At 33.2% G+C, this 14679-nt stretch overlaps 2 protein-coding genes across 2 annotated transcripts in view; one reads left to right on the top strand and one right to left on the bottom strand.

Annotated features, from left to right (window-relative positions):
* Positions 1-5507: 5507 nt before the first annotated feature.
* LOAG_07519 (hypothetical protein) lies at positions 5508-5792 on the bottom strand (the record flags this gene model as incomplete). The annotated part of the gene is made up of 1 exon (XM_003143052.2): positions 5508-5792. The coding sequence occupies one exon, from the start codon at positions 5790-5792 to the stop codon at positions 5508-5510; it is 285 nt and encodes a 94-aa protein (XP_003143100.2).
* Positions 5793-8952: 3160 nt separating this feature from the next.
* The window catches only part of LOAG_16572 (Cullin-5), an 8018-nt gene continuing 2291 nt past the window's right edge, over positions 8953-14679 (top strand). The window contains exons 1-16 of the mRNA XM_020449225.1: positions 8953-9054; positions 9394-9471; positions 9996-10130; positions 10266-10442; positions 10997-11138; positions 11267-11373; positions 11484-11597; positions 11711-11804; positions 12130-12260; positions 12395-12570; positions 12925-13054; positions 13138-13262; positions 13488-13618; positions 13900-14075; positions 14164-14325; positions 14510-14632. Of these exons, the coding sequence (XP_020307294.1) occupies positions 9046-9054; positions 9394-9471; positions 9996-10130; positions 10266-10442; positions 10997-11138; positions 11267-11373; positions 11484-11597; positions 11711-11804; positions 12130-12260; positions 12395-12570; positions 12925-13054; positions 13138-13262; positions 13488-13618; positions 13900-14075; positions 14164-14325; positions 14510-14632 (2010 nt within the window). The 5' untranslated portion in view covers positions 8953-9045. The remainder of the gene's footprint in view (positions 9055-9393; positions 9472-9995; positions 10131-10265; positions 10443-10996; positions 11139-11266; positions 11374-11483; positions 11598-11710; positions 11805-12129; positions 12261-12394; positions 12571-12924; positions 13055-13137; positions 13263-13487; positions 13619-13899; positions 14076-14163; positions 14326-14509; positions 14633-14679) is intronic.

Below are 14679 nucleotides of genomic sequence, written 5' to 3'. Positions count from 1 at the left end.
TATATATATATATATATATATATATACGTATACAGCTGTCTATCAATACACCAAGATGTATATTAGCCAGAAGAAGCAGCAGAAATGGTGAGGAAGGACTGGACAGAACAAGTGAAAGTCGACAATGAGTTAAGTGTGCGGAAAAAGCACTTGGCCTTGCGAATGGCTATCCAAGTACACACCTCAACTCGCTTAGTTCCAATTATCGCCGCAACACTCTCCTCGATTAGTAAGTGCTCTTTTCTCTCTATTTAGAATCATATCTCAATGGAATTATCAAACACACTGTTATTTTCAGCAAATGTGCATAGAGAATCTGTAAAGTTAGTTTATGGATCTTTACAGGCCTTTTACTGAGTAACGCTATAATTAAATTCACTAAATTTTTTGATTAATGATGATGATGAGGAGGAGAAGGAGGAGGAAGAGGTGGAGGAGAAGTAGTAGTAGTAGTAATAGTAATGGCCTAAATTGAGGAAGTTGGACCTTAAAAGGAAATGTTTAAAAAAGTAAGCTGAAGTATGCTAGGCCCTCATGTTCTTTCGTTTTTTAGAATCAATTATTTAATGTCAGAGAGCTCCTGTATTTTTAACTTTTACGTTGGATCACAAAACTTCAGTATTTTTTCAAGATATAATTTGCCCTTACTTCTTATCTAAGCCTACATTTAAGTAAAGTGGAAACAAGAAATATGGTGGATAAAAATTTTAAATCAAAGCTATCCGTCATCATCCAAAACATTATCTTAAATAACAGATTTGTGAAAATGTCTGAAGGCAGCAATGACAAAAGTATCCTTTCGTTTTAAAAACTGGAAATTAACGATACTTTATGGGATTTAAAGAATCGAAAAAAAGAAATCTTTAGAGAGTTGTCCGAATTCGTGTTTGCACTTTTTCGATTCCAAGACTAAGAAAGAAATCAGAATCAAACTCACGATATGTTCGAGGTGACATATAGCTTCAAAGAGACAAGAGCACTTTGCAAATAACCCAGCCGGCAGTTTGAACTTGGATCCTTTTAGTGTTTATTTTGTTCTATGAATAGAATGGCTTATCAAATGACTAATCATAAGAATCATTATTGCTCTGGTCAATAGTTTATTTGGCTGTTTTCTGTCAAGCCAAGATTAAATTCAAATAGAAGTTTGTTTTGGCTTGGAAAAAATACGTCGTGAAAATAATTTCAAAATGATCGGTTTTTTAAAGTAAAACTACTTAAATATGAGAATTATTAATTTTAAACCACTAATTTTATTTGCTTAATTTTTCATATTTCTAGAGATTTTATGAAACTTTTTCTAAATACACTTAAATTTCATACTCAACTGAAAATATCAGTTTCAACGATTTAATCAAAATTTCAACAACATGTACATATGTAATGAATTGTAAACTATATGACTTGTAATTCACACTGAAGTTTTAGAATAGTTATTTTTCTGACTCTAATTAACCAACAATGCATATACGATTTATTCCAGAATTCTTTCAAGCTTAACGATGAAATAAGACATTCAAATTATATGGAAGATAATTATATCTTCTATCCTGACAAGAATGAATAACAGTGTGCATTAATTAATTATAAGTTTTTCACAAATCTGTTGTTTTTTGCAAACTTCAAACAAAACTTGCGATAAAAATGAATTGAAAAGATACTGAAATATTGGTAGAAGAGGAAGAAATATTGAATTCTAAATTTCAATAGCACTGATCTCAATGCGGCTAGAGCTTGAAATTGCCGAATCTTAATAAACTTTTATTGAAATAATTGTAATGAAGTAAAAGTTTGAAACGAATTCAAAATATTTGGAAGCAAAATTTTGATTTGAAATTGTTTCAACAGTTTGGCAATGAATAGAAAAGCTTTTTCATCTATGGATTACTTTATGATAAGAACAATTTTGCAACTCCAGTATGAAATAAAGTTATGTCCTTGAACTGGCAGTCTTCTTCGTGTAATTCCTCATTTCATCTATTCCCTCTTTGGGATTAAAGCCAAATGATTCTTTGCTTTTAGACTTTTTGATGCTTCTGTCAAAAAAAGAAACTGAATGATAGTTCTTTTTGGCAAGATGTTAGGAATAAATTCGGAAGATTCGGAATGGACGTTCTTTTTAATAGAAAATATCGTCTGAAAAATATGGCTGCTTTTTGTAAAGAGGTTGCAGTATGAATCTGTTTCCACAAAACTGAAAAACAGAATACTTCCTCATCTTCCATCCCTGATCATTTTTGTAAAGAACACATTTTGAGGCCTAAAACATGAACTAAAACTAGGATAATTTTAATATCAGACGAAGTTGTGTTTTGTCAAATTACTGTTATTCAACGACTATTTTAGATTGTACTTAAGTTCTTTAGGTTACCAAAGGAAGAAATCGAATAGGTGGCAGACAATTGATAGAGATCAATTCTTTCTCTATCCGAATAAATAATCACTGATTTGTTAATTGAAGCTCTTGTGTTCTATACAATGCTTTTCTCATTTGCTAATAGAAACTTAAATTGTTGCCTGTTTCATCACTCCTGGAATTTGATTCTATTTTATATTACTGACGAGAAAAGAGTTGCGGGATAAACCAATCATCGACATGCAATCATGTTACAATTAACAGATGTACTATAATGCAATTCTAGTGGAAATCGCTTCATGTGTTTGGGAAATATGTGAATATTTCAACTTTTACTCCATGAATTATGGGTTAATCATGTCATGTGTCATTTAAATCTGCAAATTTATTTGCGAAAAACAATAAACAGGGAAAAATATCCGATGGATGAAATGAATGAAGTAATCGTACAATACCAAAACTTAAAATGCAAAAAGAAAGTCAACCTGAAACTAAGTGATGAATTTTTATTAACAAATTTCGCGATTTCAACATTCACATAAGAAGTAATTTTTTAGTGAAAATGATTTTTCCGTTTTTTTTTCTCTCTTTTTCAACAAAATGAAATCCAGTGGAAAATGTAACGCAAAGATAAAATAGGAATTAGAAGTTGTACAGGTTTCAATTGTATTTAGAAACCGGGGTCAATAAGCTGTGCTCTCAAAATTTTGATCAGTAAAATCGCAGATGAGCAAAACCATATGACAAATTTGGAATAATTACTTTCAAATGCATCTAATTAAAATATTACACCGAGAAATTGTAAGTAATACGTTGAATGAAAAAGTAATGAAAATCGAATTGCAATTTCCAAGGTTTAAAAGTCAAAGTTCGCAAAAAAAGGAGCTGATATCTTGGGAACCGCTTGGAAGTTGCAAAATTTAAGACATGATAGAATACAAAAGAAACAATCAATACGTAACAAAAATATATGTGTGGTAATCGTGAAGTAACAGAGACAAAAGTAAATGGTAATTTCAACGATGCGTATGACAGAGTGACAAGCGACACTAGTAGGATTTGGATAAATCAGCAATTCATTTTGATGTAAACTTTTACAAATTATTACTAAACTTAGACATGCACACCTCGTACAGTTCGTACAGTACTTCCTTTCAGGTTTTCTTAAGCAGCGTAATATGCATTAAAAAAACATAAGAAAGCAAAGGGAACTTTACAGAAAAACATAAAAAAATAGCAGCACTCTGGCCAGTCCCATCCGATCCCGTTGTACGGTCGCCTAAACAGAAAATTTCTTGAAAGATGTAGGGAAAAGCGGTTCCTAAAAATAATGTATGTCCGAGAAAAAGGATCTGCTTTTAGGATCTGCTCCTCAATGATATTTAATTCCCATTAGACTGAATGACAGTACTTTTTATGGATAGAAATTGGAAGAATATTTTAAATCATAGCTATCCATTTAGAATACTTCACACTAACATTACCAAATGCAAATTTATTTTAAGTAAGCGGTACTGAAATCTAAAAGTTAAAAGATGTTTTGAGCTTTCTTTATTGCGATTGATACCAAGACCATGATAACTAACACTTTTAAACCTTTGCAAGAAATCTAAAAACTAGCATATCCTGATATACGATTAACCTCTATACGATAATACTGTTTCTCACTACTAACGGCGATAATTAAATGTCTGTAGTGAGAGCAACGATTCCGATAATGCGCTATCGGAAAATTGAATTTTCCGACTGCTTGTATTTGCGCCAAATCAGTCAAACATTATTTTCTATGTAATGAATTTTAAGACATTTTCATTAATAAAATTCAACACAAACAACATTCTTCATGCTCGCACAGAAAAAAAAAGTGCTGTTATCATTATTATTGACAATAGGATCAAGGAATTAGTTCAATTTTGATATCAATTGACACTAGCATGCTTGTCCTGCTTTGATGATCTCTGAGGGAATGTCCAATTAGCGGAGAATCTTATAATTCATTAACAAAAAAGAGCAAAAACAAGTCCCGATGTTTTGTTGTCCCATTGTACCCAATTTCAGTATTACTTTTCAGAGGAAGACAAAAAAATAAACTAACATCAATTTTACTTCCCTTTAAAAATGTGTCAACAAGATCCATTGCTTTTAATTTGACAGATATATCTATCAATTCTATCCTAGCAGAATTCATTCTGAAAAAATAGCTAGTAATCATAGGTATTCTAACTCAGAATTTGAAAGAAACCTTTTATATTTTTCGAAATTCGATCATTTTGCGTAGTAAGCTTGAAAGTATTCAATTCAAAGTATTCAAATTCAAGTTTTTTCAAAAGTATTCAATGGGTCACTAAGCGAAAAATTATCAAGCGATTTGGTCATAAATACAACAAATAATCTAAATATAAAAGAAAAGAACAATAGCATAAGGATACAACGGTAGTGGAAACTCACCCGATAAAACGATAATTAACTGTATCTTTGCAAAATTCGATGATCGTGATGGCACCATAACTTTCAAAATGATCTTTCAATTCTTTTCTACTTGTTCTTATGTTAAGCTAAAAATTATCAGTTATTTTAGGCTTAGATTTATATGATAAGGCAATAATGATAAAGAAATTTTTTAACGTGCAACTTAAGCCAAATTTATTTCAGTTATGTTGACAAAACTGTTCACACAATAACCTCACTTTAATATTATGAGATGTAAAATGATGAACTGGGCGCAAATTATCTCTTGTCATTTTCCAGAAGATCAGTTTCAATTTATACTATCCATTGATTATGATCGTGTTGGAAAAACTCCGAAAGTCATAACGCGAAAATGCAGCAATGAAAAGAAGGTCCTGAGTACCAAATCATTTTCGAAAGACGTGTTCCAACAGGTTGGTTGGGAAGACGATAACGGGCGTTATTTGGTTTTTGGTCCCCTTTTGTTCATATTGATATTATAATTACTGAATTCGTTTCTGTATTACCGGGTTTTGAGAAATAAAGGTTTAATTACCCAAGTTTGAGATTGAGAAATTCGGCGACAGACCGTTTGGTTTTTGCGCATTTGAGAAGGAAGTTAAAATATTAGTAATTGTTTAAAGACTGTAAAAAAATGAAACGTGAGTATGCGAAAAATATTTCTGGCTGATAAAAGTATGGCTCAGAGCAAAGAAGAGCGTTGAATGTGGAATCTGCAAACAGTCAACATCAAGTCCAACCATACATTGTTAATATAAACGTTATCCTTGCAAGCTTCAACCACTCCGAACCATTGATTTTGTGCAGCCTTATCAATAACCATTGATTCTCGCTCAGAATCGGTGATAATCTCGCACAAACATTCCATTTCACGCTCATCTTTCAGTCCTATTTCCAATCTTCCACTCATATCTTCAGTTTCTTCGTTATTTTTCTGCTCTCCAACCATTTCTCTCATTTCTGTCATATATAATTTGGACTGTCCTTTAGTTGAACTGAATGACGCAGAATTGTTTCCTCCATCTTCGGATTCATCGATTCTTCCAGATATTTTCCCTTGTCAGCTAATTCTTCCGTCTCTCTGGAATTCTCTTCCTTGTCATTTACTCTCTTCTCAATGCCATCCGAATCCACTGCATTATCTTTTATTCAGCCTATATCTTCAGACTTAAACCAGAGACGTACCGCAACCACTGCCAAAAAGCCTGAAATTTAACGAGAACTATGTCTTCCTATGCGATAGACAACAGTCCATAAAAAAAGATGAAAACACAATTAGCAGATAAATGAATAGAACAACTGGATGAAAAGTATTATACACCGTTTCATGTGAGCTACAAATTCTTATTCCCTGGAAAGTATCCCTTTCTTTACTAAATGATCCGACTGTTAACCTGAATCCACTATCACATTATCATCCCGGAATAAGCAGGAAGAATGTGATTACTAAACTGGGCATGTTTACTCTATTACTAGTAAATGAAGTGAGAGAAGGATCTAAACAACACTGATCGATTTTAATTATTTAGCTTTAATTGTTTCCATCTATTTTGACAATCAATCGACACTTTCATCTCTCTTTGTTTGATTTCATTGATTTAAGCAAAAAATCAAAGTTTGAAAGTTAAACTCACCGTGATTACTGTTTGGGCCATTAAAGCTAAAAGTAGTGCCTCTATGCCGCCGCGCACCAATGTAACTTGTCCATAAACGCACCACAATTTATAGTTGACAGCAATCTTCGATAGAATGTTGGTGCTAATGTTTAAGGCAGATAAGATGTAGATGTAGACGACCACGGTATTTGCATGCTTGCCAAATTTATATCAACAACTTCCTGATTCAAATACAACTTTTCTTATCATATCATACAATTTCCTGAAATACTGATACCATTAAAGCTAAAAGTCTTCCTGATTTCCAGGTTTTGGTTTTGGTTAATTTAATCCATTCTTTAAATAGCATTTACTTTGCGCCCAGTTCATTGCAGAAAAAAAAAAAAACTGCTAGAAATAGTCAGAAACATACAAAATGCACATAGTAATATCACCGCTCTAATAATAAGAGGAGATTGCATAATATTTCGAATTTTGGTCAATTTGTTTGTGGAAATTTTTATAAACATTAACTCAAAGATATTCCTGAAACTTCAAATAGCATTTACGTTTTGCTTTCATATCTTCTCCTCAGCTTTTCTAAATGCACCTGTCCGATGATAATCTTCATCCGTAGCGAACCATTTGCGCACTTCATTTCCATGATAAGAAATTACAGTTTGAGTTCAATCTGTCATTTCTCTGAGGCACTTCGAAAAAGACTATAAATAAAGTGCAATACTTGCAGATCTTCATCTCTTGTTGGTAACAGTGATGAAAAGTGCCAAGAGCAAAGTGAAGATTTAAGTTTCACATAGGACAGAAACACGTAAGGATAATTTTATCGATCGATTAATTCTTTGATTGCCGACGCAACGCTAATTTGATAAATATAAAAAGCTTTATCTGAGTATTTTAAAGGGATTTACCTTCTCAATTATTCATGCCTCTCTAGTGATCTGTAATAAGTTGGTCATTTCATTGGATCCAACGTCACGTTTCAAGAATAAGCGGTTTTGTTCGACTACCATTTTGACAAACTAAATAATTCGAAATAAATTAGTCACTTGCAATTATTAAACAGACATATTTCAATTAGATGAATTAATCCAATCATCATGGATTGAATTATTCAAGATTGAATTACAAAAAATATTCTTCAATGGATAATAAAAATATGAAGTACTGAATAATTCTCATCATCCAATCATGTTGGAGTGATAGATAGCAGTAATGCTTTACATAACAGAAATACTTTTAGGTTTTTTTTTACTTTAGGTAGTTTAGGTTACGAGATCTAAGTCTAAATATGATACATACATCTGTTTCTCATTTTTGTGAATATATCATGAACTGTGGCAAAAAATCCTAATGATCTTGAACTTGATTTTCTAAGATCTTGATTCTAAGATCTTGAACTTGACCTAATAATCCTTTCCCACGCTAAGAACCGTGTGATTCTTTAACGATGATAGAATGGTATCATATGCATCTAATCCTCATTTTTGCGGGAAAATTATAAAGTTCCCAGTTTAATGTATTTCAACGGAAAAGATTGCCATCTTCATCGAAAACTATCAGACGACGAAACCGGCGGAGTCCGCGGATATCCAACTTTGTTGGATCCATTCCTTGCGAATAGATGACTATCTGTCTATGCTTGTCGTTAACAATATGCTTACTTCATATTCATCTTTTCTGGTAGCAATGCTCATAAATTGCATTACTTTATTACTTTAGAAAGTCCAATACATGTAATAATGAGTTCAGAGTTCATCCTAAGTAGTAACACGTGAACCGCATATATAGCTATCTGTCCCGCTAGTTAATATATTAAGTCTAACCAACCTCAGGAAAGTATGCAGAATGTGAGAGAAAATACTAAATAGTAAGAAATGCAAATGAAAACGGTATTGAAATCGATAGAGACAGACCGATAAGTTTGGTAAGAATTGCCTAAAGCATATGACGAGAGATTGAAAGAATAAGAAAATAACAGAGCAGCGAGGCAATGATGCAAGAAATTGTCGGAATTTGTACCATTATTGAACAATGTGATATATATTGTCCTGTGGCACATGCCAACTGAAGATTTAAAGTGGCGATGTGGGTTCGTCGTGAAGGAAATGTCACGTCCAAACGTGGATACGTGGGGTTTCTCCGGATGCCTTGCTTTTTGATACGTGTAATAGAATTCATCGTCGTGGATTTTTTGTTAAAAATTAACAAGTTTTTGTGGACATTATTGTGTGTTAAGAAGACTGGAATGATATCATATGTGTATAGGATTTTCGTCCTCTTGGCACATTTTGATTGTGGACAAAATTATTCAAATTCTCAAGGAGAAAAGTTTTTGCGGAATCATTTAATCGCTGCTTGGTATTCGAATCGAAGCATGCGTGTCTGAATCTTCATGCTTTCACTTTTTAAATCAAACTAAGAAGTTTTAAATATTCGATCTCGAAATGTGACTAAATTCATGCTGCTATATGCGAACTGTCTAAGTTGTAATGATAAATGATAATGGAATTATTTCAGATCATAAGACGGGTTCGTAGAGATGTTCTATTATCTTCATTATTTAATATAAGAGATTGTTGGCGCAAGAATTGCTTGTAGGGAAAAATGCTACGAGTAAGTTTTGTTTTTAATTTTATTTTAAAATTTCATTGCTTGGGTTTTATTTCAGAAATTTCGAATGAAATGTTAATAAAATGTTTCTGCTTTCACTTCCGAAATATTTTCGAAAAGTGGTAGTGGATAGATGCATAACTCAGTAGGTCATGAGAACGAAGACTTTAAATTTTGGCTTAAGGAACAAAAGAATCGTCTTTTAACATAGTCCAGCTAATGCTATTTGTTGGGTCACTTGTATGAACAAAACTATGGCAGATTCCCGGTGGTAATATCTGCATATGAAGGGAAAAAATTTATTTTGGGTCTTTCAATAAAAATTCAAGCACTGTTTTTAAGGGTCCGACTAATCCAGTTGATTTTGACAAAGAATGGAGAGAAGCAAAGAGTACGGTGATATCACTGCTGAATCAAAGGGTATTGTTTCGAAAATATAAGTAATGAAAAAGTTAGTGGTTGTGCAACTGGACAAAATATTCATTTTTAAATATTTATATTTGGAATCTGACTTGAACTTAGGGAATTTATTATGGGATTACCAGTTAGCTTCAGCTTAACAAGTTGTTGAATGAAAATATCGATTTCGAATAGAAAAGGAAAAAGTGAAAATTAGGACAAACTTACTGTCACACTACTCATCAGTAATCTCTTTCCTCAGATTTTCAGTTGCCGATAGCATTTAGTTGCTTCGTTATCTCCAAATGTTCTGCTCTGAAAGAGCCCTGGTGAACAATTTTTGAAAGTTTATAATAAAAATTAAACAAGTAACTCAGTAGTTACAATGCTCGTATTAGTCGTATCCTTTCCTATATTATTAGTTATGACTGGAAACTTGCATGTTTCCAGTCTTAACTGTATGCCCTCAGCGAAACGGATCACATTTTCACTCTTAATCAGCCATCTTTATGTTATTTGTGCTCTGATAATGTCTATATATTCAGAGTGTAAGTAAAGTACAATGGCAGGAGTTATTCGCCATTGTTCATCGTATATGTGCATGGATCGAAGGCGGCGGTGATATGGTCCGCAGAGAATTAGAAGCGGAAGTGCATCGTTATATCATTGCCGCTGAAAGAGTAAGCTGTTCACAATTTATAAAACTTTGGGCGAAAAAAAAGATCATTGGAAATTTGAATTTATAAAATACTTCCTGGTAAGATTAAAGGAGGTAACTTTTTTATAGTAAATAAAAATGAATACTTTTCTTGCAGCGTATAATGCAACATGAAGAAGAAAATGCAATTTTAAGAGTGTATATCTCAGAGTGGACAAAATTTTATACGCAAACGGAATATCTTCCAAAGCCTTTTTCCTATATTTCGGAACAAAAAAATTTAGTATTGAAACCAAGAAATTCCATGAAAGAAGCCAGCGTTGTGGTTTCGTCGGTATGTCGGTTTTTTGTGCAAAAGTTAGATCTTTGAGTAAGACTTCAAACTGAATTCGGCATTAACTGAATTCCTTACATCTTTAATTGATTCTAATGAATTTGAGCGATTTTGCGAGAAGGAAATATGTCTGTGCCTGCACGTTTTTGCCTGTATTGAATAGAACAAGATCCAAAAATAAGTGATAATTTCGTCTTTAAATCCTAATACTTTTCTTTGTCAGAATTACTTGATGACAAGAATGGAAGATCTAAATTCTGGTCTTTGACATTTTTCGACGCTCTAGCTTCTTAAAGCAACAGCCGTTCCCAATGCTTTTGATTTGCAGTTTCCTGTGTAGCTAGATGATACATTTGTTAGATTTGTTAGATATTTAGAAAATGGCATAATTGAATGTTAACTTCAACATATTTTAACGTGTTGAAATGAGCACATATTATCTCCATGATTAGCTTTCTGAAATTTCGTGGGGTATCTGTTCTGCTTAGTTTCATATAGCAGTAACAAGATGGATCTTGTGATAGTTGCATTTCATATATATTTTTATTTCACAGATTATGTTGAATGATTGGGGTAAAACAATTTTCGCAGCTATAAAGCATAAGTTACAAAGTGCAGCAATGCGTCTAGTTGAACTGGAACGAAATGGTGAAGCTTTCGATCCTCAGCTTGTTATTGGTGTTCGACAGTCATACGGTAGTCTGAGTTATCTTTTTCTTGTTTGAAATTAATATTCCTTCGTCGTTATCCCTTTCATAATAACAGTTGTGGCAACAGATTGTCGGTGATTGGTGCAATATATTTTAAATTGAGTTCAATTTCAGTATCATTAAACCTAAGTACTGAAGATAGCTTGGTAGTGTACAAGGATAATTTTGAACGAGCTTATGTCGATGATACGGAGAGATTTTATAAGTCTCGTGCTCCTCAGGTATTATCTTTTGTGACTCACTTTTTAGAAATTTGCAACCTTTAAAGAGCATAAACTGATAAACTTGTAGTAAAGCATGACTGGATTGTTAATTTTCTTCGTTCTAAAAGGTTCTGGCTTCGGAAGGTGTGCAAAGTTATATGATGTATGCGGATACGAAGCTGGGTGAAGAAGAAGCTCGTGGAAGGCGTTATTTGGAAAGCACGACGGATTCCGTAGAAAAGGTTGTGATCTCCGCATAGTTGTTCATTCCTTTCTTCCTTTGTTATAGCTCAATGAGTCTCTTCCTAAGTTTTTTATATCATTTAAATGCCTTTAAATCCTGTGAACTACTTAGCTGGTGGAACGATGCGTTAAAGTGCTTGTTGTTCAATTTCAAGAGCAAATTCTAGCTGAATGTCCGGCGCTCATCAGTGAAGGACAAACTGAGAGTAAGATTTTCTTTATATGGAAATATCGTCGTTTATATTAACTGTCTTTAGTACCAGTTGATTTATGCAACAATCTCGACTAGAGTTTGGTGGGGAAATTACAACTTGAGGCATATAGCCTTATCTTCCTTATCTCTCACTAGTGCATTCGACATTGGAGGATTTTCTTTCTGTTAATATTCTTAAGAAGATGAATTCAACATAGGTTTTGAAGTTGATATACACCTTGTTGTTCAGTTATTTTTTAATTCCTACTTGAAAAATTTGTTCAGCTTTTCTTTAATGCTTTATTCGTGTGATAAACTACCAATGATTTGATTTCTAGAGTTGAGAATGTTATATCGGTTAATAAATCGGACATCAGATGGTATTGATGCTGTCCTGAAGTTTCTAGATATTTTTATTAGAACTGAAGCTCTGAACGACATGAAGGCAAACGCGAATACTATAACTACAGTTTGTTTCCTTATAATTCTTCCTGTTTTTGTTTTAAATTTCAAAGGATTGTAGTTTTAAATTATATAGCTTTCACAGAAATTTATATAATCTTACTCAAACTTGCAAGAATTTACGATATTCTTATGTTTCAGGATCCTGAAAAATATGTGGAACAATTGTTAACCATGTTTTCAAAATTCAGCCTTCTTGTTGCAGACGCATTTTATGACGATCCACGTTTTTTAACGACACGAGATAAGGCTTTTCAGGATGTTGTAAACGATACTTGCATTTTTAGAATGGAAATTACAAGTTCCAAGGGAAAATCGTTCGTTTTTTTTTCTCTTTTTGATGTGCAGAAGAATTTTGTTATTCTGTTCTTTGACCTGTCAAACAATTTATTAGACTTACAAGTCGAAACCACTCCAATATTTGAAATTTGCACTATGCTTGCATCGTCTTAACGACCTGCAATAATTTCGGAAGACCGGATGACTTTATCAGTTGTCATCTCGTTCCCTCTCTTCTGTACTTTTCAGTGACACAATTTTGGCTTAAGAATTTAAATATTTATCATTCTATTGCTATCATCTCTCCTTTTGCTTCAGTTATCACCTGTTGAAGTAGTTCTACACTCTTGAATTTTCAAAAATTTTTGGAAACTATGCTCAAATTTTTTTAGTGCTGGTCGGATACAGGCAGAATCAAGATGTCCAGAATTACTTGCAATTTTCACAGATCTCATTTTGAGGAAAACGAGTCTTTCGAAACGTCTATCTTCTGAAGAAATTGATGCCAAATTAAATGATGTGGTATGATTTCTTTATTACCTTTTCTCAAAAGCAAAATCATAGAAATATTTCCGTTTATTGTAAATTGATTTATGCCTTTCCAGCTACTAGTATTAAAATATGTGCAAAATAAGGATGTTTTTATGCGATTTTACAAGGCGCATCTTACTCGGCGACTAATACTTGAATTAAGTGCGGATCAAGAAAAAGAGGAACAAATGATTACAAGGTTTTGCTCTCTAAATCTCTGTTACAAATGGCTAATTTTTATGGATGTTGCTTGTTGCTTTCCATGTTTTTATTTCTAATGATGTCGTTTTTTTTGACTAAGCGTAATCATTAGTGTTGCTTAAACGAAATGCAAGGAAAACGAGTAAAGTTGTCTGCTGGAACAGTGACTGATGGTGTGAATTAGATTGATGAATTGGTCAATGTCATCTAGTGCTTGCTACAGAATGAGAGAAGTCGGGATGCCGGCCGATTTTGTGACAAAATTATTCCGTATGTTGCAAGATATCGAAGTGAATAAGGATTTAAATAGCGCTTTCAAAAGTTCGATTGCATCAAATAACAATTGCATTGCAGGTAATTATTTCTGATAGTTTTTCATCGTGTATGTATTTTGCCTGATTTATGTGGGAATCAGTTTTTTAATGACAGCTACTGCACTAGTCGTGATGCGATAGGTGCAAAAAATTCTCGTAATGGAAGAGTCATCACACGCTGAAATGTGGAATGAGGCTTAAAACCACTGGGGAAGTCATTCTTTGTCTACTGACTGATAATGCTGATGGTTTTTTAATTATATTATTTGATTCGCTATTTCCACCGCGCATTTTTAGAGACTTTTAAATTCTTAAATGTAGATTCAATCTCAATCAAAATTTTAAACGCCGGTGCATGGTCACGTGGTGCAGCTGATCGTACGCAAGTCCAGATGCCTCGTGAGTTGGAAGATTTCATTCCTGAGGTCGAAGATTTCTACCGGAAACAACATTCAGGGCGGAAATTGCAATGGCATCATCATTGGTCGCATGGCACGGTACTTTATCCATCTTGATTTCTTTGAACATTTTATGAACACAGGTAATGATGCATTCTTAGAATATCAATTTCGTCTTATTTTTAAGATAGTTTTTACGAATAAAATGGGGAAGTTTGATTTGGATGTAACTACTTTGCAACTTTCCGTGCTATATTGTTGGAATGATCGTCCGTATGAGCAACTTTCTTTCGAATGTTTACGCACTGCTACGCAGCTCTCTGCTCCAGAACTTGTGAGGACATTATACGTGAGTCTTTCGCGACTTTCATCATTAACTGTAATTTGTTTATATTTATGCACAGTGGGTGCTAAATCCTGTTAAATAAAGTATTATTTATTTAGCATGAATCAGTTCAAATCATCTATAGCATTTATTTTGTTGAATTTGTGTCGCAGTACTGCTTTGCAGTTAAAAATGCTCTGCTTTGCAGTCTCTTGTGGCATTTCCGAAAATGCGGCATCAAGTGCTCTGTACAAATTGCTCAACTCTGAACTCACGTGATTTTAACGATTCGACATTATTTTGGATAAATCAACAATTTACCGTCGTTAAAGTAGGTATCAGGTATATATATATATATATATATATATATATGTTGTG

This window comes from Loa loa (assembly GCF_000183805.2).
Source record: "Loa loa unplaced genomic scaffold supercont3.8, whole genome shotgun sequence".
In the NCBI taxonomy this organism is placed as follows: domain Eukaryota; kingdom Metazoa; phylum Nematoda; class Chromadorea; order Rhabditida; family Onchocercidae; genus Loa; species Loa loa.
The sequence above is the reverse complement of the archived record's forward strand: the minus strand, read 5'-3'. Positions and strand labels throughout refer to the sequence as shown.